Source organism: Castor canadensis, chromosome 1 (assembly GCF_047511655.1).
Source record: "Castor canadensis chromosome 1, mCasCan1.hap1v2, whole genome shotgun sequence".
NCBI lineage: Eukaryota > Metazoa > Chordata > Mammalia > Rodentia > Castoridae > Castor > Castor canadensis.
In genome coordinates, this window is record NC_133386.1 from 22,571,557 (window position 1) to 22,596,000 (window position 24,444).

The 24,444-nt window shown below is 35.7% G+C and overlaps 1 protein-coding gene across 10 annotated transcripts in view; it reads right to left on the reverse strand.

Annotated features, from left to right (window-relative positions):
- Positions 1–24,444, reverse strand: part of Adgrg6 (adhesion G protein-coupled receptor G6) — a 134,970-nt gene that overhangs the window by 4,878 nt on the left and 105,648 nt on the right. For 7 of the 10 annotated variants that reach the window (XM_074073240.1, XM_074073250.1, XM_074073256.1 and 4 more), the window contains 6 exons: positions 22,025–22,152; positions 21,102–21,370; positions 19,844–19,940; positions 17,600–17,883; positions 5,552–5,653; positions 2,663–2,815 (listed from right to left, as the gene is read on the reverse strand). In XM_074073240.1, coding sequence (XP_073929341.1) covers positions 2,663–2,815; positions 5,552–5,653; positions 17,600–17,883; positions 19,844–19,940; positions 21,102–21,370; positions 22,025–22,152 — 1,033 coding nt within the window. Of the gene's footprint in view, positions 1–619; positions 666–2,662; positions 2,816–5,551; positions 5,654–17,599; positions 17,884–19,843; positions 19,941–21,101; positions 21,371–22,024; positions 22,153–24,444 lie in introns of all 10 variants that reach the window. The other 3 variants (XM_074073275.1, XM_074073287.1, XM_074073282.1) reach the window with 1 other exon arrangement.

Here is a 24,444-nt window from a genome sequence, read left to right on the forward strand (position 1 = left end):
CAATTTCATCGGTCTTCACAGTCTAATAAAGTAAAATTCTGAACAACAACAAAAATATATATATTTCTCCCCAGTCTTCTGCCTAGATATTACATTATGAATAATAAAGATTTTCATTATGCTTGCAAATGAAAACCAGGGGCTACAGAAATGAACTTATTATTTGATCTATGCTGAGATCTCAAGCAGATAAAAAATCTTGAAGCAGCTTGCAACTGACAATTTCTCTTTTATGACTTCTATGAATGTACCATGACACAGTCAGTAACTCTTAAGAGCAGTGAAAAGTAAAAATTCATACCTTTCTATAATAAATCTTCTCTCTAATGCTGTTCTTTTTATTATTTTACATAATATGTAACCCACTCACTCCAGAGCATGGTACATTTCCTAGAAGGAGCGGCTTGCACACCCCATGCAGAGAAGAGCTGGCACAGCCCAATGTCATTAGAAATTCCAGAAATTCCAGCTCAATGCAGAAATATCATTGGACTAGCTGGAAAGTATTGTAGAGAACAAGCCATTTTGCTGGTGCAGCAAGAACCTTAGCTTAATCCATGCAAATTTTCATTTATTACCTTGCAAAAATTCATGCATTCAAAAAAGTAATAAAGTTTACCTGAATGATCCACTTTTGTTGAAGGAATGCTCTTAGGAGACATTATCTACACCATAAACACATGAATGTCTACATCAATTCCAGGAAAATATCAACTCCACATCTGTGAGGATATGCAATGACTTTTTGCATACCCCAAGTGATCCCCAGTATACCTGTCCCACCAAAAAATTGCTGTGTAGCTGAATGTGTTATACCATACTAACAATGCCATAAAGCTCACTATATCTTCAGGCTAGTGGCAATGACAAGGCATTTCACCTCTTTTTTCTTTGTTGTTGTTGTTAGGGGAAAGAGAAAAACATTAATGCATCCTTTAAATAAAAGTAGAAACACATGTCACTTGAAACACTAATGCTTGCGTTTGGTACCTTCATTTCTGCATTTCCCTTTTAAAAATCTTCCAGTCAGTTTTCCCAAGGATCCTAAACCCTTTCTTTCCTTAATATTTCCAAAATGTCCTGCGTTCCAAATGATCTACATTATTATCGTCTTTCCTGCTTTAAGAGAGGCATTTTTTTCAGGCTAGCTATTCTCCACTATACTAAGAGAAAAACAGTTCAATTGATCTAATGCCTATTCATTCATAACTGACTTATAATGTATCAATGATTTGCATTTTAGAAAGACTGGCAAAAAGAATATCCAATTTTAAATTTGGTTAAATAGAGTGAAATTCATTATAAGTAAAAGACTGTGTCAAGGAACTATCAGCTCAGCAAAATAACTTATGTTAGGCTGTACATTGCAGTCAAATTCTTTGCATAGATATCCTTAAGCAGGGTTCACAGACCTCTTAATCTTAGTTGGAACTGCCTGAATGACTCAAAGCCTGCATGTTATTAGGAAGGGAAGCCATAGCTTTCATTCAACTTTCCAAAATGTCTTTGACTCCAAGAACCTTTAAGAGCTGCTCTGCTAGGCTGCTCTCGAGTTCTTAGATCTTCTTTAATTTTGAAATTAACACAAACTGTAGACACTCAAAACTTTTTTCCACAATATTGTGGAAAATAATAACAAAATCCTAGACCATGGCTACAGCAGTGGCAAGGCACAGAAGATCGTGCAAGCAGGGACTTATGGAAGGATTGAAACTTTGCAAGGTTAACTTGAAATTCGAGTATTTGCAATAGCACTATTATAGACATATTTTATTCCCTGTCCACAAAAAGTCAAATATTAATCTTTTCTGTGCCATTCACCTTTGTTCATGTTTGATGGGTAAACAAATTAAAAATTACAAAGTTATTATGCTTTTAGAAATATCTTTAATTAGGAAGGTAGTGTGTGCCCAATGTGGACAACTGTCAGCTAAGGAGTTTAATTAGTATTCAAAAATAGCAATTCTACTATTTCCCTCTTAAATGACTAAAAAAATACACCTTTTCACAGTAGCTACTATCAAGGACAATCTTTATTTCCTCATGTTATCATCAAGATTGTTCATGAAATGCTCATGTCAAAACATGTGGTCATTGCAAACAAGAAGAAGAAATAGGATTTAGACAAAGGCACAGTGTCTCATACAATCCTTATCAGTAAACATTATGCTCTCTGTTCTTTCATATTTAATCAGTGAGCTAAGGAAGTGCTGCCAATAGCACCTCCAATGGTTAAGGAACTAATTCTTAAAAAAACGTGCATCGCAGGTGGTACTTCTTTCTGATGTTATGGCAACTCATTAAGCAACTTTCATACTATGCTCAAATATTGTGCAATTCTATTTTTATATTTTTGAATAAAAATATGTAGCTTTAAAAAACAAAATATCATAATTTTTAAAAGAAAACTAAATTTCAAATCAAATGGTGAAGTTACATTAATATTCAGAGTTACTTATATTATGGCTATGTAGACATGGTTGGGTTATAAAGTTTTAAAAAGAATGAAATACACTTAAAATTGCTTGATAAAGTCTTCAGATAGATTTTTGTTCTCATAAATCTGAAATAAGATCTCTTTTCATGGTGTCACATTTTGAATGAAAGTGTGCCAGATAGGAACTATACCAAAGGCATCTTTAGGATGGCCAGAATGACTCACCTGTGTGGCTATTCCTCTTGAAATAGGTGGTAGAGCTGGATTTAGATTTGGATGTGAGATAGGTTGAGTTGGAACCAATGGAACTTGAAGACAAAGATTTTCCTATATTATCAGAACTTTTCTTGATGATATTGGTAGCTGTCTTACTCCAATCTAAAAGAAGTGACATCACTTTATCAATCTATTTTGTAAGGGATATGCTCTTCCTGAAAAACCATTACGGCATTGTTTAATTTATCAAAAAAATTCAATTTTATGACATTTTGGCTATGGCTTAAAGAAGGTACTGACATGTAAGAACAATAATCTGAAGAAACAGAGATGTTTCATACTCTGACCCTATGAATGTATTATTTAAAATCCCAGAAAAATCATTAGCATTTCTTTACACTAACAATGAGCAAACTGAAAAAGAATGTATGAAAACAATTCCATTTACAATGGCCTCAAAAAAAATCAAATACCTAGGTGTAAACCTAACAAAAGATGTGAACGACCTCTACAAGGAAAACTATACACTTCTGAAGAAAGAGATTGAGGAAGACTATAGAAAGTGGAGAGATCTCCCATGCTCATGGATTGGTAGAATCAACATAGTAAAAATGTCGATACTCCCAAAAGTAATCTACATGTTTAATGCAATTCCCGTCAAAATTCCAATGACATTCATTAAAGAGATTGAAAAATCTACTGTTAAATTTATATGGAAACACAAGAGGCCACGAATAGCCAAGGCAATGCTCAGTCAAAAGAACAATGCAGGAGGTATCACAATACCTGACTTCAAACTATATTACAAAGCAATAACAATAAAAATAGCATGGTACTGGCATAAAAACAGACATGAAGACCAGTGGAACAGAATAGAGGACCCAGATATGAAGCCACACAACTATAACCAACTTGTCTTTGACAAAGGAGCTAAAAATATATGATGGAGAAAAGACAGTTTTCTCAACAAAAACTGCTGGGAAAACTGGTTAGCAATCTGCAAAAAACTGAAACTAGATCCATGTATATCACCCTATACCAAGATTAACTCAAAATGGATCAAGGATCTTAATATCAGAACACAAACTCTAAAGTTGATACAGGAAAGAGTAGGAAATACTCTGGAATTAGTAGGTATAGGTAAGAACTTTCTCAACAAAACCCCAGCAGCACAGCAACTAAGAGATAGCATAGATAAATGGGACCTCATAAAGCTAAAAAGCTTCTGTTCATCAAAAGAAATGGTCTCTAAACTGAAGAGAACAACCACAGAGTGGGAGAAAATATTTGCCAACTATACATCAGACAAAGGACTGATAACCAGAATATATAGGGAACTTAAAAAACTAAATTCTCCCAAAACTAATGAACCAATAAAGAAATGGGCAAGTGAACTAAACAGAACTTTCTCAAAAGAACAAATTCAAATGGCCAAAAAACACATGAAAAAATGCTCACCATCTCTAGCAATAAAGGAAATGCAAATTAAAACCACACTAAGATTCCACCTCACCCCTGTTAGAATAGCCATCATCAGCAACACCACCAACAACAGGTGTTGGAGAGGATGTGGGGAAAAAGGAACCCTCTTACACTGTTGATGGGAATGTAAACTAGTACAACCACTCTGGAAAAAAATTCGGAGGCTACTTAAAAAGCTAAACATTGATCTACCATTTGATCCAGCAATACCACTCTTGGGGATATACCCAAAAGACTGTGACACAGCTTACTCCAGAGGCACCTGCACACCCATGTTTATTGTGGCACTATTCACTATAGCCAAGTTATGGAAACAGCCAAGATGCCCCAGCACTGACAAATGGATTAAGAAAATGTGGTATCTATACACAATGGAATTTTATGCAGCCATGAAGAAGAACAAAATGTTATCATTCGCTGGTAAATGGATGGAATTGGAGAACATCATTCTGAGTGAGGTTAGCCTGGCCCAAAAGACCAAAAATCGTATGTTCTCCCTCATATGTGGACATTAGATCAAGTGCAAACACAACAATGGGATTGGACTATGAGCACATGATAAAAGCGAAAGCACACAAGGGAGGGGTGAGGATAGGAAGACACCTAAAAAATTAGCTAGCATTTGTTGCCTTTAATGCAGAGAAACTAAAGCAGATACCTTAAAAGCAACTGAGGCCAATAGGAAAAGGGGACCAGGAACTAGAGAAAAGGTTAGATCAAAAAGAATTAACCTAGAAGGTAACACCCACGCACAGGAAATCAATGTGAGTCAATGCCCTGTATAGCTATCCTTATCTCAACTAGCAAAAACCCTTGTTCCTTCCTATTATTGCTTATACTCTCTCTACAACAAAATTAGAAATAAGGGCAAAATAGTTTCTGCTGGGTATTGTGGGGGTGGGGGGGAGAGGGAGGGGATGGAGTGGGTGGTAAGGGAGGAGGTGGGGGCAAAGGGGAGAAATGACCCAAGCCTTGTATGCACATATGAATAATAAAAGGAAAAAATAAAAATAAAAAAATAAAATCCCACTTTAATACCTAAGGATGAGAAGTAATTGCTGATGTTAAAAATATATTAATACCATTCTTCAAATATGTTTTATAGTGACAAAAATCTCTTCACCTAAAAATGTAACTGAGAATCTCAAAAATGTGGAAAAGTGGATCCAATTTAGTGGAACCTTAAGATATCTGAGTCGTGAAATTAGACATCAAACCTCGGGCAACTCATTTAACCTGTGTGGAACTCATGTCCAAAGTTCTCAGATCTCTTCTAGCCCAACTAGTCATCTTCACACATTCCACTGTACACCTTGCCACCACTGGGGCTCTGCTGCTGTGACAGTGGAAGGCCAAATGACAACCATTTCCAACCGCTTTCAGATATAAAACCCAATGAACAACGCGCTTCTTTACCTGAGTTGTCTGCCAACCGAAATCTGCCACAACACAGGTGTCGCCTCCACTGTTTCTGAACATTCTCTTTCATTGCACAGTGGAAGATAAATATAAATAAGCCTGCAGCAAAAGAAAATATAAACATTTAAGCCTAATGACACATCTTAAAGATAAATACTATTAAATATGTGGATTCATTTTAAAGTTTATTCAACTAAGTCATGAAGATCACAGATCTTATGCAAAAGACTCTTGGTGTACTCAGTAGACATTTTAATCCTTTAGAGAAGAATACACTGGTGCAGAAAAAACTAGAATAATTACATGGATCTGATTCTATCTTTGCCTGTGCTGTTGAGCATTCTTTATGTATGACTTAATCTAAAAAGCAAGCTAAAATAGCAACTTTCAATTTAATCTTTTAGTACTTAAAAACTTTCCATAAAATTTATAAAAAAGGAAAAACTGAAAACACCTTCACCTATATGCTCATCACCTGTTTTAATTTGTGTGATCCGAGCTAATTTATATTATGTGCATTATTATAGGTAATCATATTATGTTAGGTAGGGCCACAGAAAAGTGATACTTTTGCAGGTCACCATAGCCCTATCTCAGCAAAGTCAAATGGCTCGACCTGGCTTACTTTAGTTTCTCAAGATTTCAACACAGAAATATTTCCATATTGGGAAATAGTCTTTATAATTATAGTTACTCCCAGCACCTATCAAAACCTGTCTCATTTGTGCTGTGGAAGTCAACCCTTTGAACTTTCTGGGAATTGACTTCTGAATTTTAATCCTCTCTTTGTGGCCACTCTATTACCCACCTGCACTGTTGTTTACTGGTCATTCCCATTACCTACTAAGCACATTTTACTCCATTTTGAAAACAAAAAATTACTCCATTAACTTCCAGTCTCCTTCCAGATTCAAATTCTTCCCAATAAAACTCCTTGAAAGGACTAACTTTTGCTGTTTTTCTGTTCAACCCACTCCCAACAGGCTGCTGTCCACATCCATTTCAATTCTCCCTCACTTTTAAAAGGTGACATGTCTGTGACTCTAGGTTCTCTTCTATGGCTACATGGTTTCAGTGTACTAATACTTCTAAATTACAAGTATAACATCTCTGAGACTCAAGACTGATTTTTATCTTTGGACCCACTTCCTTTTCTCCCTGATACTACCAGATTCCAGCCCACTCTGCTGATAGGGCATCTTTCCTTAGCTGTATCTCTTGTTACCAGCATTCCAAACCCCAGTGTTCTGAAGAGAAATCTTCTTAATGATGACCTTAAAACTGCCTTACTTTCTTCTATTTGTGAATGTATCAGGCTCATTTCTGCCAATGCTGTGCTGGATGCTGTTTCTTGAGATCTTTTCATAACAGATTTCTACCTATCATTCAAGCTTCAGATCAACTCCTTAGAGAGGCATCAACTTTTTAACTTTAACTTCACTCCCTTTCACATATCCTGTTTTCTTTATGGCACTAATCAGTACTTGTTAGTCTTGTATTTCTCATTTATTCACTTGCTTGTTTCATTCTCTACCTAGTAAATAATAAGCTCCAAGGAAACAGAGATATTTGTCTACTCCATCTTGTGCTAGCTGTTTCCAGAATGATGTCAAGGAGCTATGCAAGAATTCAATGAATGCTAATTGAATGAGTAAATTATGGTAAGCATGGCTAATCAATCATCTTTTCTGCCTGGGTTAAATGAATGCTTATATGCACAGTCTAAGGTGTCACAGGTTTTGGAGGTAGAGGGTTAAAAGCAGGAGTGATCAATACACAATGATAATACAGGAACACAGCGAGAATACATTTAAGGCAAAAGTTTCTGAAAAACACACAAAGGACTTGCGAGATAATGCACTCATGCCCCAGTAATTCACTGAAATAAGCAGCAACATATCTAGAGAAGGGAGGGTTTTGTAGCGGATGCAGGGCTCTAACTGAACCTTAAGAAAAGCTGGAGTAGAGTGATGAGCTGGAGGCTCAAAAATGAGCAAGGTAGACAGTTCTAATATTCATAGAGCCAAGGTCGGGCATGAAATGCATAAAAGTAAAAGTTATTACAGCACTTTTAAGGGATAATAAGAACTTATCTGTCCCATTTGAATAAGGAGCACTCAAGAAAACTGTAAATTGCTGGGTGCTGGTGGCTCACACCTGTAATCCTAGCTACTTGTGAGGCTGAGATCAGGAGGTTCCAAGCCAGACAGAGCAAAAAATTTGTGAGACCCCATTGAGATATGCAAACAAAAAAACAAAAACAAAACCGGGAGTGGTGGTGCACACCTGTCATCCCAGCTACAGCAGGAAACCTAAAATAGGGTCAAGATCCAGGTTGGCCTGGGCAAAAAAGTGAGAACTTATTTTCAAAATAACCAGAGCAAAAAAGGGCCAGAGGAGTGGTTGAAGCCACTGAGTGGCAAAACCCTGAGTTCAAACCCTATTACCACAAGAATAAATAAATAAATAAATAAAGCCTTTGTAAATTAGCTTGCAGCTTATACAACTGAAAAAGGGAATACATTCAAAGTACTGTCTTTTGATTTATATATTTGTAGAATATGGAGCTGGGTGTGGTGGCACATGCCTGAAATCCCAGAGCTGACTCAGAAGGCTGAGGCAGAAGGATGGAGAATTTGAGGCCAGTCTGGGATACATAGTGAGATCCAGTCTCAAAAAACAAAAAATAATTTGCAAAATATGTTCAAAGTTACACTTACATGTCTTATTTTTTTAATATCTTAACTCAAAATGGCTCGTGATTTTACTTCAGAATAATTTACATTTTGAAGTATCAGAGAGAATTCACTAGATTACTACCTGAGTGAAATGCTCTGGGCTGATTCTCCTCTGGCTTTGGCTTCAGCAGTGATATCTGAGCACAGAGGCTGGCACTTAACAACACTGGTTATCAATTCTTGTTAAAATTACTCAAGAATAATTATCAATTTTGACTTGTGGAGAAATGCCACTATGAAAATAATTACTACATTTTGTCACTAATTTCAAATGGTTGCACAGCCTATTAAGAACCTCCTGGGAAATTCAAATGCATTTACCTCAGTGAGGTATAAAGCATTTAATAATATAAATGAAGTTATTTGTTATATTTATTATTACTACATGTCATTTATATATAGTTATATAAATGTATTTTTTATTTATTAACATTTTATTGCTAGCAATTAGTAGAGTAAATATATCATAGTGATCTGCTTCTTTGTAGAACAGAGAAGTTCTAATTTAATGAAAAGAAAGCTCTATTAAATATGAAGTATGTTTCAGTTATTTAGAAAACAAGCAAACACACCCTTCCTGAGGTTCCCTGTGATATGAGCTGGAAAGAGGATGCCTACTGGCACATTGGCCTGGCCAAGATTTTCTTCCACACAAAGATATCCTCAGGTACAAGCCTCTTTGGGCTGGTCCTCTTCCCAGGGAATAGGAAAGAGGCATCACTGAATCAGACCTCATCTTCACACTTCAAATGATGGAATCAGAAGACTAGTCAAAGCCTTCCCATATCTACCAAATAATTTCCCTAGTCAGTTTGCTAAACATAGGAAGTTCTTTTAATAAGCAAATTTGTGTTACCAGTAGTGTGAAAAGCCAAAGTACATAAATAATGAATTTATTATTTTTTGAAAGGATTACTAGATCCTTTCAAGTGTTGAGGAGCTGGTAGCAGTTACAGAGCAAAGAGAAGGGTGAAAGGCCTTAGTTGAAGTCCATCATGAGTGCAGATGAAGGAGGTGATTATAATTTTAGAGAGTATTTAGCTCCTCAGGTTTACTCTATTTCTAAATTTGTTCTTGAAAGTATTTTTGCCATACAGCTAAAAATATAGGTAACTGTGTATTCTTAAACAACTGTATAAGAGAATCATGTATTGGGACTGAAAAGATACTATAAATTCCAAAAATCAAAGACTTTATTTCTCAAGTGTTAATTCAAGTGTTACCACAGGGCCTCAAATCGAGCAATGGTTTTCTTACAGTTCAGCACAGAGGTGAAATTTAGTAGACATTGCTTTCTTAAATATTCTATTATTCTTTTGTAACTTTCGTACATTTTATACATATCATATATTGGGAAGAAAAATCCTTCAGAGATTGTATCAGGTGTTTTGAGGACAATAGAAGAGAATTAGGTAGCAGCTTTTGTTTTTGGCCTCTTTGAGGGACTAAAAAAGTGAATTTTTTTTGAGAATCAGATGCTGAGCACAGTCAGAGAGGATGAAGTTAAATATGAGATAAGTTCATTTAGTAAAACATTTTTCTAGATTTTGTAATGCTGTTCTAAGTCATCATTACATAACATGAGATGACATTACATATTTTTAACCAACCACAATTGCTGTAAACATATAGGTAGCAAATTAGTGTCAGAGACACTGGCACATAAATTAGATTAAAAATCTCACATAACTCTTCTCGCATTATGTGTTAGAGACAAATGACATAGAGAAGTGATGTGAAAGCCCCATCTTCTACTATATGTTCTGCTATGGGGAAAAGCTAGATAGTAATCATGAGAAATTAGAATTTTTAAGAATGAATATATTTTAAATTCCAAGTTCTTATATTTACTACATAAATATAACAAGTTCTTTAACTTGTAGATATGTTTCCACATTAAATCTCTAGACCATTCTCCTAGTAATGAGCCCTTTTCATGTAAATTTAAATTAGTCTGACAAAAAATATTATGCCAATTTTTTTTTCAGAACAAATTAGCTCTTTTAGAGTTCTGCCATGGGAAATGTAGTAAAATCTACATCTGGATTCTAAACACTTCAGGAAGGAGTGGTAGAAAATGAAGCAAGACAGCCAAGGACATTTGGAGGCTAAAGTGAGAAAACAGAAGTTACTCTCTCTTAAATTTTGAGTTTTTTCCCCATTTACTTATAGCTCTTGGTGCCAGAACTAAAACTAAATCATAAAACCTGAATATAGTTCTACATTGACATCCAAAGGAATCTGATTTTTTTCATTCTAGTCTTTGCTTTCTATCAATGTTTTCCCCCTTTTAGAATATTTGTTCCATGTAGGAAACATATGGTCTCCTAGGTTTCTGGAAAGAGCTTTATGCTGTGATTGGGGACCATGCTAACTAGGCTTTATAATTCATGGTACCTTGAGTTTAATTTTTCTGACTGAGTAATAATTCATGGTACCTTGAGTTTAATTTTTCTGACTGAGTAAGGGACATTGCCCATAAAAGTTGGAAACTAAAATGGTTCAAAAGATTGAACTCTGAGCTAAATTTTACTTCCTCTTGAGAGGCTATTGCTACCTCCATGAGACCTTTCCATCTCACAAAAGGTGCTCATGATAGTCCCACTTGTTTTATTAGCCCCAAACTACCACTCTGATGAATCTAAGCCAGAGTTCCTTGGCAATATTTTCTTCTTCTTTATAACTGCTGTTTTTCTTTATTCCATGCTAGAATAAGAAAAGCAAACATTCACCAACCAACTTTAAATGAACAGATTCCTACCCAGCCCCCACCTTCTCCCTCTCCTCTCAACTCTGTCCACCTTTAACTTCTCTTTCATGAACTCACTTAAGCCAAATCAAAACCCCTACCACAGAGGAACTTAAAATGTCTGAATCCTCAGTAAAATCTTTAGTTTTTCTCATTTTAATTAAATAGCATTTTCAACTATGATGGAGGAAGAGTGTTGCAGAGCATGTGGGAATGTGGATCTGCCTATGGGTATTGTTAAAGTAGAAAATGTAATGAACTCCATCTTGTCAAATTCTCTAAGGAAGACATTGTAGGCCAAGCTGGTTCAGCAAAAACAGTGAAAGATGATGCTAAAGGAACAAAAATCTTACAGTGAGAAAAAGACTGAAGAAATCTCATTAAGAAGAGGGTTTATTTTTTGATATCTAATCCTGTCGTTTACCACAGAATTCTGGTAGCATGTTTGAAAAAATGATAGCCCTGCTTCTAAATACTGGCATCACAATCACTGTGGATTTCACAGGCTTGTCTTTAATCTTGGTCTTTGTAGAGCTATTTAACTATTTAGGGAATAAAATGATATGCTTAGATAATTTGACTAGGAGTTGGGCTCCTACATAGAGATCATTCCATTTGCTTAATTCAGACAATAATATGTGGCTTTCTGGTGCAAATGTAAAATGAGCAGTCAAATCTTCTCAGATCTTCAGCCTGATTATCAAAAGCTAAAAAAGTTGCCAGAAATGGTTCTCTTAGATGTTACTGGTTAATGTACTTCTGCTGTACAAGAATGGATATAGAATTTAAACCTGTTGAAATCACCATAAGAAGGGGACTAAGGTAGAAATGAGAAAAATAGAGGAGATGGACTAATTCAGGTTATAATACATGGAAATGACACAATGAACCATCCTATATAGCTATATTAAACAAACAAAAGTGTCCTTTTTCCTTATAAAAACAAAGAGGACAGAATAGATCCTGTCTGGGGAATTGGTATCAGTGGGAGGGGGTAAGGTTGTGAGGAGAGGATATACGAGGGTAAAAATATTGTGTACACAATGTATGAGAATGGAAAAATGAAACCTGTTGAAACTATTCCAAGAATGGGGGAGGGAGGATAAAGGAAAATGATGGAGGGGTGAATTCAACTATAATACATTGTAAGAACTTTTGTAAATGTCACAATATACCCCCAGCACAATAATAAAAATTTTTAAAAAATCAAGTCAGCACATATTTTCATTCTTTCACCCTCTAAAATGTCACTTTCAACAAGGCAGGTGGAAGGAAAAATGGCAAACAAATTGGAGTCTCTCTCTCTTAGAGTTACTTAACAACTAATGGTTATTGATACTTTTGGAAGAATCATTAGCAAGACATTTGGACATATAGCCTAAGTTGACTTTTTCTTAAAACTGGTTGCTTAAAAATTTAGAAACACAAGGGAAAATTACAGATAGAAATAACTTCAGGGGATGTGTGATGGAATCAGAGTGAGCAGTAGTGAGTGATTGGCACCCTACTCAGGCCATAAGCATGAATTCTTAAATATATATATATGTGTGTGTGTGTATATCTATATATGCACATTTATGTATATATATATAATTTTATCTTTTTACTGTTGTGCTGGGTGGGGGTACATTGTAGCATTTATAAAGGTTCTTACAATGTATCAAATATATCGTACTTGAATTCCCCCCTCCACTGCCCCCCCCAATTCCTGGAACAGTTTCAACAGGCATCGTGTTTGCATTTACAGATAGGTGTATACATTACATTGTACCATATTCATCCTCCTACCCCCTTTCCCCACCCCCCCACTGGCACCAAACCCCCAACACTGGGCAGAAAGCACTCCTGTTCTCCGATTTTGTAGAAGAAAAAACCATAAAGATAAAAAGAGAAATGTGACGCTTTTGCTAGTTTAAGATAAAGATAGCTACATAGGGAGTTTCCTTGTGTTGTTTCCATACACATATGTATTACAACCTCAACTGGTTCATCTCTTCCTTTCCTCTTCACTCCTCCCTAGTCCACTTCCCACGGTGGTCTTAGCCAGTTTAAGATTTCTATATTCAGGTGGGTGCCAGTGCTTGTCCCTATAATCTAAGCTACTCAGGGACAGAGATCAGGAGGATCACAGTTCAAAGACAGCTTGGGCAATAGTTCGCAAGACCCTATCTCAAAAAAAACCAATCACAGTAAAGGGTTGATGGAGTGGCCCAAGGTGTAGGCCCTGAGTTCAAATCCCAGCATCCCGCCCCCGCAAAAAAAAGATTTTTACATTCATTCCTGTACAGTGAGCACATCAATTGATGGGAAATTTGGTCAAGAATTAATAATGGTTTAAAAAAGCCATGCACTGTAAGTAACTGATTTAAATGACAAAAATGGGTTGATTTATTTTGACTGAGTATATAAAAATGGTCTAGATGGCCTCTGAGCTATCCTGCAAGCCAACATCCTAATTTCTGAACAGCCCTAGGTTCTGTAGTCACTCAAATAAAACCTACTGGTTGCGGGGCTGGGGATATTTAAGGGTTTATGAATGTCTTTTGGAAACTTCTTGAGCCACTTTTCATACTAGGAGGGATTCCTTTGGTAAATTATTTCTCTATGGCACAAAATGCCCTGCCAAAAATGAGTAATTTATTTCCTTGTAGTGTGCAATGTTTCAAACAACATGATGTCATTTCAGGTGTTCACAGATTAAAAAAACTTTACCTTGGCAACAACTCAATATGTGCATTGTACACATGATTATGTAACAGCTTAACTTTCACAAGGTTCCTAACTTCAACCTCCAGGGCAACAGAGACTTATCTGACACTGAGTATATTTTACTTCATCATTTAACATAAATTTCTTAGTTTACCAATATGATTATAATAGTAATGATATTTCCCTATGATTTTTGCTGAACAAGATTTTAAATTCTCATATATTCATTAAATACATACTTACTAACAATTTTTAATAGAAGTAAATATTCGCTTCCTAAAACATTTGAAATAAACTGAAGGGACAGTTACATAATTTGTTTTAGTTTCCTCCTTATACTTTGTCCCTTAATAATGTAGAGTTTTATCTTCATTTATACTATAAATATTTCATTGCTAGACTCAAACTGATCTTGGGAAAGTCACTGACTTTACTAAGCCTCAGTTTATAAAGTGGAGAAAATAAGCTTTTTCTATGTTACCTACTTTTCAGACTTGCAAGGGTGACAGTAAAATCACAGATGTTATGCAAATGTGCTTTGTAACTACACATGATTTCTGTTGCTCTGAGAATCTTAATATTATCAAAGTAATTAATGGCAATCATTATATCTGAGTAAACTGATAACATCCATCTCTGTTCTTCATTGTAGTTCCTAGTTGTAGAACTGCAACTTATTATGCTTTCATATATCAGTACATGAGATACCCTAGTTGCACTTGAGCTATTAATCAATATTTGTTTCTCATTCCTGGAAAAGGAAAATTGAATATCAAGCCCTAGATATGGCACAAGAATTTATACCATGATGAAACTGTCAGGAGAGTTAAGTTTTCCTATACATTGGGGAATTCTAACTTAATTGACAGTGTCAAATGATCAGGTACCAACAATGCACAAAATACAGAGTCTGCAATGCAGTTTATCACTTGAGTAACAAGCAGTCATATGCCCATTCTGTACCTCAGGGCAATAATTCAATCTTGCAAGAGCACTGATGACATTACCACGAAATAAATATCCAACAGGACCCTGGACAAGATCCTAGCAATCAGGGAATTGACTTTAATTTGTTTAGGACAAAGTACTACAGTATAATGTTATGTTCTTAGGCATCAATTATGATGTCAAACACTGTCCTTTTTTGCACTGCAATTTTCTGAAGTTGTATTCTTTAGAAAAAAATTTTAAATTTTAATGCAATGATATACCAGTTTCATCTTAGGAAAGAAGGAAAATCAACAAAAGCTAGTAGATATGAATTCCACCATGTTACATGAAGGCTTATTAATCTCCAGCTTAGAAAAAAATATAAATGAAATGATTGTAACTTAATCAAGTGAAGTAGGTAAAATTAAAAGAACAAAATAATATTCTATAGGAAATTAGAAAATAATAAACTTGGTCTCAGCTTTGATCCAATTAATGGCTTCATTTACCTATTCAAGTAGGTAAAAGTTTAGTCACACAGATTCTAATGATTTCCTGACATTCATTTAAAGTGGGTTTTATAATGATATAAGTATACATAAATGAATATAAAAAAACTAAAAATAAACAAAATAAAGTACTTGCTAAAAACAAACATGAATACAAAACAAATAAAACATAAAAAATAAAGCATACATATAATTTTCAAATGCAGACTATACAAAGTTATGTGAATGCTCAGATACACACACACACACACACACACACACACACACACACACATAGTAGTTTTCCCAAGTTATTCTTCAGTTAATCTTGTAGTCACTTGGTTGTTTTTACAAACTGCCTAAATCCTACAAACTTAATAAAGCATTAACTGCTAACAAAGCTTCTTGTGAAAGGTTAAGAAAATTACTCAACAATGAAAACCATTAAGTAACTTTCCATAGCATCCCGAAGTTTTTGAACAGCCTGGCTGGTTAACAATTGCTGATAAGACTTGTGTGCTCTGTATCACTGCTTTTTAATTAAAATTTCTTCTTTAGAAGGTGTTTTTAGTATCACTGGATGTGCAGAAATCTGTTCTGAATTTATACAGTTGACAATCAGTCTTAGAAGTAGGTGATTTATGAAGAACACTGACTTGATGATGGTTTACAACATTTTCCCCTTCTGACAGGAGACCCATACTGGGAAAAATAAAGCATCCCAATTCTTATTAATGGAAACAGAGTTGCACAGACAACCATAGCTGCTGAAGGCTACTGACACTGCCAGGAAATTCTAACAGCAAAACCAAGGTTGGGCTGGCAGATGACTGTGCCTTTCATGTATAATCCTGAAACATGAAACCATGGAATTTCTAATGCTTACAGACGCGTCTGTCAGTATTTACTTAGGTGCTTTTATGTAGTATATTATAGAAGAGATTAAATAGAGGAAAACTCACTTTACAGAGCTAGATCCTGACAGAGATATACTCATATGTTACATACTCAGTTTCCAACTTTTGGAGATGCACTTGAGGCTTTTTATTGTACCTATGACTGACAACAAGCTTGTGTATTTTGTCTGATATGGGAGAGTGAACTTGAATAAAATTTGCTGAACTAATTATTTATGCCAGAGGAGTCTCAGATTGGATTTAGGCCATGCCCAAGACCTCTCCCTTCCTTCAACCAGAAATCCATTCATTAAGCAAACAATCATTGAACATCTACTTTGTGACATTTTTTTCTTTCGGTTTACAAGCTAGCAGAGGGCTTATGGGATAAACAGTGAAGAATTGTCTCATACAGATAAGCTCAGACTTCCCCTAGAACACATGTCTAGAGAGCATCCAACTAGGTATCTCATTTGTGAGTAGCACAAACCTGTTTTCCATTTAACTCTGGTTTGGGTCTGATCAGCATGAGATGTAAAGTTCTCCACCCCAGCTTTCGTTGGATATTCCTTTTCTACACTCCCACAACTGCATGATGAGAACTTTAGCTAAGTACCATTGTACTGTCCTGCTTCAAAATAGTCCAGACTTTGTTTTCTAATTTCTTTTGAGGTGTAGGCTTCATGGTACTTCTGAACATTAGGGAATTTTGCCAGGAAAACAGGGTATATCCGATATTTAAAGAATGTTATTTAAGGGCTTGGGGAGTGGCTAAGTGATTGAGTACCTGCTTGACATGTGCAAGGAACTAGGTTTAATACCCAGCACCACATATACACATAAAACAATGTCATTCAATTTTTTAAAATAATTGATATTCACTGAGGCTGGAAAGTTATATTCATTACAGAGAACACTGGGGTATGTGTAATGGAATTGGAAGTGGGACCGTAGGCTCCTTGAAGGAAGTCTTGTATTTTTGCCCAAAGCAGGTCATCGGAAAACGTTTGCTAAATTGAGCTAATTGCCATGTTTCATGAAAATAAAAGAGTTTCTGAATTAGACAGTTTATACTTATTTGAAATGTAGGAAGCCAAGGAATCAAGGTGAACTGCATCTGTCCATGCACAGAATCTAAACATTCTTCTGGCCATGCAAGGAAAACCTACATAGACCAAGGTTCTAAGAAGAACAGGACACTCAGCTGACTGTAAAGGAGACAGAACTTGTCTGTGCATCCCCATAAACTTCCAATTTGATTCTCACCTAGATACAACATTTATTGAGTACCTACTGTCTACTAGGCATGGTTCTAGGTCCTTACACTTATATTACTTTTAAAAAAGCGCAAACTGACATTTCGCCTCTTTTATCCATTCAAGACTTATTTAATGAACACCCACTCTGTGCCTATAACTCTGCTAAACATTGGGGACAGTGATATAGATACCTGATCTAGCATCTGTCCAAAAGGAAGTTGTTTGCAAATATGTAAGTTTAGAATGCAGAAATTGTTCAAGTACCATTTATCTTACCTTGTAATGAATTGAAGATGGAGAAGAGGTACATGAAAGGGATATTTAAGGGTCCCCAGGCAAAGAAAGCAAAACCCCATGTCATGCCCAGCAGGAAAGTCAGGCTAACCACACTGCGCAGGTTCCTTAAAACCTCTTCTCTCAGGGTCCGGTTGCTTCTCTTGCCATTCCTTCCGCAGATCTGCACCATTACCACAATGAACATGGCAACATTCAGGAAAAACATGACTCCGAAATACCCAGCACAGGTAACATAAAATACTACTGGATCCTGGATCCAACAGCTTAAAAAAGAACAAAAAGGAAAAAGAGTTATGACCACGGTCTGTTTACTTTTGACTTTCCGTGACTTAGTTTGGACTACTGCAAATTTCTCTCAAACACCTTTGGAAAGTCTACTTTTTTGGACTCCAGTTTCTTCTTTGATCTTTTCATTTGTGGTTTCTGTTGGCTTGTTTCTGGATGGACATGTCTTAATAGCTAGTTATTTAAGTCACCATTAAAAAGAAAATAATGTGATTTGTTGAATTGTGACTTGGTATGAGAACACTGTTGGTTGGCTTACCCCAAGCCATGTCCAATCTCCTTTTTTCTTGTGGGCCTGTACTCTAAGAATAGGAAATCTAAGTTCTCATTTTTGCTCCTGTTTATAGTTAAAGGGTAGCCATGTAATATAGTTTATGAAGCAGCATGGAAGCAGATGTCTGCTAAGTGATTTTTGGAAAAGCTGTTCTTGACAGACTCAACTGGCAGGGCACTATTTCTTCTTCCTGCTTCAAACATGAAATTAGCTATGTTTTCTTTCCATGAGAGAGAGGTCAATAGAGTGGCAGAGATGTTGGCCCTGACAGTTTAGCCACAAAGTCAGTACCAGTGGTTGCCTATGTCCATGTTTCTTGTGTGAAGTTAATTCCTGCTAACTTGAGTCACACTGAACTGTGAGTTCATTACAGAAAACAAAGTAATTTCTATTAATATATTTGTTCAAGTTGAGACAGGACCTCATTAAAGAATTCTGAGATTCATGAAAGAAATTTTAAAAGTGTATTATGTGCAAAGTATATTATGGGTAAAATTGACAAGTACTGCAAGTTGCAAGTACCCTAGTGCCTTTTCTATACAAAGGAAATTTTCGGGAATCTCAAACATTGGATAAATGATTAAATTCACCCTAAGATTCTAGTATAAATGGTCATCATCCTGGAGTATTCCACAATGGAACATATCCTCTGCAGAAACAAAAGCAAGGTTGCTTGAATATCTTTAGATTCTAGAACCTAAAATGATTCTTGGAATAGAGCAAATGCTCAATAAATGAGAGTTTTTGGTAGCACTACAATTTACTAAATAGAACTTTAAGTTTTGTAACAATTGACTAACATACGTTTTACATTCTCTTATTCAAAATTTATTGACAGCGTTCTACTTTCAGTATATCTTATAAAAGTCCTCAAAATAATACTGCTTGTCCCTGGAGCTACCTCTTGTTTACACATGGAAATTCCTCAAAGATCCTTGAATTTCTCACCTAGATCAAGTATTTCCCCCTAGTTCTTGTTGGATCTTTCAAATGCTAAAATGTAAGAGATGGGAAGATCATGAAGAAAGAGGACATGTGTTAGACAACTGAATGAATATAGAAGTGTTATCCATCTGTGAAATGTACACAGACATGTAGCACACTGCAAGTCTCATTTCAGGAATAAACTCTATAACTTCAGTAGTTCTTCCAGCGAACAGATATCAAGGACCCACAATGTAGTTGACAAAATATGAGAAAACTGCTTAAAATGAACAATATAAAAATTTTAGTATCAATTATTTTATAATCGGAAGGGAATTTTCCAAAATATTCACAAACTTGGTGATCTCTCCTCTCCATTCTCTACATGTCCATGTAACATTCCTATTGGCGCTGAGTCATTCAGTGTCAGATATTACTATCTAACTCCCTGGAAGAGGGAGCAGTATTACGGAATCTCCTCACACAGAATGGGTCTTCTGAGGCTACAAGGTAGTATCTTAGGCTTCTTTTAAATTTCCCCAGATTATGGAGTGTAATGTTAATATTGAAAAGCAGCTTAATTTTTCAGGGCATTGAAATAATGTGTGGTAGCAGAGACCTTGGCAATGTCGTGCAGTGCACTATAACCTTTCAAATAACATGGAATCTCACACTAAACTTTAGGAAGCAAAGGACATACATGCATCACAAATGGATCCTCCCAAATTTGTATTACTTACAATTCGTCACCTTGTTCTTTTCCGTAACTTTCTTTTCCATAAACTTCATTTTGTTTTCTGCTTACTAGAACAACTGACACCAACAAGGCAGGCAAACCTGTTATAAAAAGACCACAGGCATAGACAGTTCTCCTGAAGCATCTGAAACTGCTTTATAAGACTGAAATGGCAAGGAGAGAGAAAAGAAGGAAAATCTGCCATATCATACTTTCCTACTCCTGGAATGGCTACTAGATCAAAACCAACAACAAAATCTCTTCCTGGAGGTGGAACATCAAACTCCAATTAGCAACCGTCAAAACTTCCGCTTCAACATCAGACACTTGACCTTCCTGTCTGCTTGGTGATATCCACTAGAGAGCCTAGAACCTGATTTTATTGAATCAGACATCAGTGAATGTGGTTTCATTAACAATGCCTCTTTATACTGCCAGAATTCTGACAGATAAGGTCATTGCAGCATATTTTACCCCTTTTTATATAAAGCAAAGTCTTTGGAAAAAGTGGGTGGAAACAATGGTGTATAGTCTTTATGGTCTTCTGTCTCCAGAGAATCAATAAAGTATTTCCAGGTATATTTCAGTGGGGAAATATATGCCACCTTGAACCCCTGAAAAAAACTTTTACTGCCAGTTAAGGGGTATTGAACATCTTGGAAATATCTCAGGCTTCTATACTACTATCTGAAAAAGAGTTTTGAGGAAGCCATGCCTGGCCAGACATAAAACCCAGATAAAGAAAGTAGCTGAACAAGAAGATTCCAAACAGGCTCTCATGACCATTCCATGTATGACTGAGGATGCATGGTTAAAAAAAAACAAAAGTTTTTTTTTTTAAAATATCTTGGTTGCACTCACAAAATTGCATTCTTTCTCTGGCTTCCATAGCATGGGCACATGTCTTGGGATGAGCAGAACTAGGAGTCTCAGCTGCCTCTATATTTGGAAGCATAATGGTCTGCCAGCTGCTTCTTCAGACTTGGGTGGGCTGGCTGTTGGCTCAGGAAATGAGTTTTTGGTGACTCAGGAGCTAAGGCTTTCCCTTTATTCCCAAATTTAGTGATTACTGCTAAAGAGACTTTTGAAAATACAGAGCTGAGGATGTCCTTTCCTTCAGATATGTATATATCTAATCCACAAATTCACAATGTTAAACTGTGTCTTAACATTACTGGGCTTTAGAAGTAAGGATGTCCCTCTGAGAACTGGGCAATTTTCATGACAGAAAGAACAAAACCAAAAAATTTTAGGAGGCTTACCCCAGCCAATGATGCAAAATTTGAGGATATACCGGTGGATGTAAGTATTAAATACTTTCACTAGAGCAATGTACATGTGGATTGCTTCCAGTCCCATCCAGGTGAAGGTTGCCAAGAGGAAGAAGTGCAGCAGAGCGGCGACAGCCATGCACAGTCCGTCCATGTCAAAGGAGGTAACCCAGCCATCCAGGAGGAAGACAAGATTCAGGAGGAGCAGGGCTGAACTCAGGTTCATCAAGATTTTGGAGGGATAATCCCTTCGCAATTTCCTAAAAAAGGAGTAAAGAAATATACATTACAGCACATAATTTTTTAAAGCACATGAGTAAATGGATGTCTTCTCCAACTCTGTAATAGGGTAGGTAGTTCCACCTGTACAAGGTTCCATTAGGTTGAGGGCTAAAGCTATTTGTGAGTATTTGCCAGGTTCCAAAGACTTTATAAATATTAATTTTATTTTAAAATTGTTTCCACTTATTTATAAAATTCCCGACTGGTCTCTACACATTTCTTTTAATCCAGGAAAAATTCAAGAGTTATAAGAATGACATTTTTATTAAAAATACAATTTTCCTAAAAAATTTTAATGTTTATTTGTTAGTGAGTTAAATATTCTCTTTTAAATACTTTCCTGTTTTAGGACTGATTTCATAGGATTGTGAAACAATAGTTTCATGTTTTACAATGTAGAAAGTATTTTATGTAATTTCATTTACTTTAACGCATTTTAAAACTAGAAATATAATTGTAAGTTAAAATTCTGTAACTAGAAAGTTCATGGGAATAATATATTCTGTAAGAAACCTTAAAACTAGACCACCTTACATAATTCACGAAGCATCTCCTTTTTAAAAGTCAAGGCAATTTTCTCATTCACAATTGGCAGAGTTAGCACTGGGCTTAGCAGACAGAAAAATACTCACTCAAATGCAACATATGTGAGGAGAGTTGCTGCTGAGAAAATAGCAGATATTCCACAGCCGATATAGGTGATGAAAGTGAGGACTTTTGTGTTTCTCGCATCTATCTGGGAAGCACTTCTTGGAAGGTCCTAATGAAACATGGGAAGCAACTGTAAGAATTCTTCTTCCATGAGAATAATGCTTTGTGTCACTATAAAGTTCACTGCTAACACTGGAGCAGCTCATTCTCAATGGCTAAAATCAACAATGTACTTCAACATTAAAATTGCCATTGATTGTACTCTTGTGGATCAACACATGAAAGAAAAAAGCAACATCATTGTCAGAGGAGGTGCACATTTTTTATCAATATCATAAGAAAGCAAGCTTCTTGGACCTGCGTATAACTTAAAGAGCTAAATCACCAATTGCCCAACAGAAACTAGAGAGAGGTAGGGGCTTTGTATAACAACTTATCAGGCTAATTTCTAATATTTACAGGCCTGTGGACATGAGTACAAATGAAGGCCACTGGGACACTTAGATTACTTGCCAGGTAGGTGGTGCTCAGCTAGGGAAGAGACAGAAGCTGGTACTATGATTATCTTATTGTAAAGGTGGTGTTCAGAAATGGTCATTTCAAAGCTTGATATGTATAAGATGGGTGGGATTTTTTTTAAAAAAAGGATAAGGCACTAGGAGTTTTGGAATCCAGTTTTTTTAAACTTTTAGACCTGATGGGACATCATTAAACATGCTGGAGTTGTTATGGAGTTGAAAGAAGTACACATATTTCAGTGTATTGATAGGAAGCTTTAATTCCAATGTGCTGAGGCAGACTTGCAAAGCATGTACCTGGTAGGAAAATAATTCTTTTCCTCTTTAATTAAGGGATAGAAGCAAAGATGAATATTGAGGTAGCATAATCCACTAAATCCTGATTGGAGAATTTTGAGTATCTCTATCACAGAGATACTCAAAAATGGAAAGCTCTTGGAGAAGGAATTTATTGAACATTCAGTTTAAATTTTTAGATTTTATTTTAGAAGTTTGTGTTATAAGTTTGTCCTTCTATATATTAACTTTCTTTAACTTTTATCAAGGGTAGACCTTGAGGAAGTGGGGTTTGCATGTGTGTACATGTGTGTGAAATGAAGAAATGATAATTCCAGGTATGACTGATGCACTAAGGCAACTACACAGAGAGAACTATACAAGGTGATGGAAGTCAGTAGAGGCAGAGGCTCAGAGTCAGAAGGGACTCCTCTTTCTCATTATCCAAGGAATCCCTCAAAACACTCAGAGGCATGGGGAACCCATGGCACATTGGCTGTGGGGTCTGAGTCAATGCAACTTGTTGCCAGATAAGCTACCCACCTGGTTCAGTTACTCCAGGATCTCCTAGACCAGAAAAATGAATCACAAAGTTGAGGGATCCCTAGGTAATATGTCACTACATCTTTAAAAAAATCTGTTTCTATATAAGGCAACTAATTTGCAAATCACAATTAAATTCATAATTTAACATAAAAATAACTTTAGTAATGCTGTTTACTGGTACCCATTTATACACAAATCTGTTATCCATTTACACACAAATCTCATGCTTTTTTATTCTTTTAGAGAGTAAAAAGTGAAAATATTATCTGTCTGAAATGCACTAATGTTAAAAATATGAAAGCCAGCTTATTACAGAGAAATATAGTAGAGGACATTAAATTGTTCACATAAATATAATTATGGGTGAATGTGTCATGGGAAAATTTGACTCTAGGAATAGCTTATGCAAGTGAATAAAGAGTTTGTAAATCAAGAAAACTCAACAAAGTCTTGGTGGTCTGGAATTGCTGAAAACATATGGACATGTTGCCAGGAAGGATAAGTTTTGGAAAGGTTAACTTCCAGCAGTTTAAAATCTTATAAAAGCAGCCAAGAAGGAAAGTGGAAAGATAGCACTAAAATGCATATCTCCAAATATATATAAAATTAACTGTTTAATGAGATGGCAACAGAAAAAGTCATATGCATTTATAAGCTCATAATAAAATTGAAATAACTTATGAAGGAACTGGTCATTTAAAGTAATGAGCAGCCAAAATCTGATTGTATATAAATCATTTCTGAGAAGGGAATTTGGAGCTATTATCTATTTATCTAATATTAGATAAACTCACAATAACTCACTTATAACTCACAATCATGTTTAAAGACACACAATTACACAGTTGAAATATTTAAATGAACTAAACTAAAGCTGAATGACTAATTGTGCAAAATAAGTGTTTTTTGAAAGAATATGTGCTGTCACTTTTAAAGAAAAGAGAAGATGGAGGAAAATGTAAACTTTTAAAATTGCTTAAGGAAAACATGCTACAGCTTACTTGTTCATTTTCATGCTCTGTGAGCAAAGAAAAAAATATTTGTGTTTCAGAACATTAAGA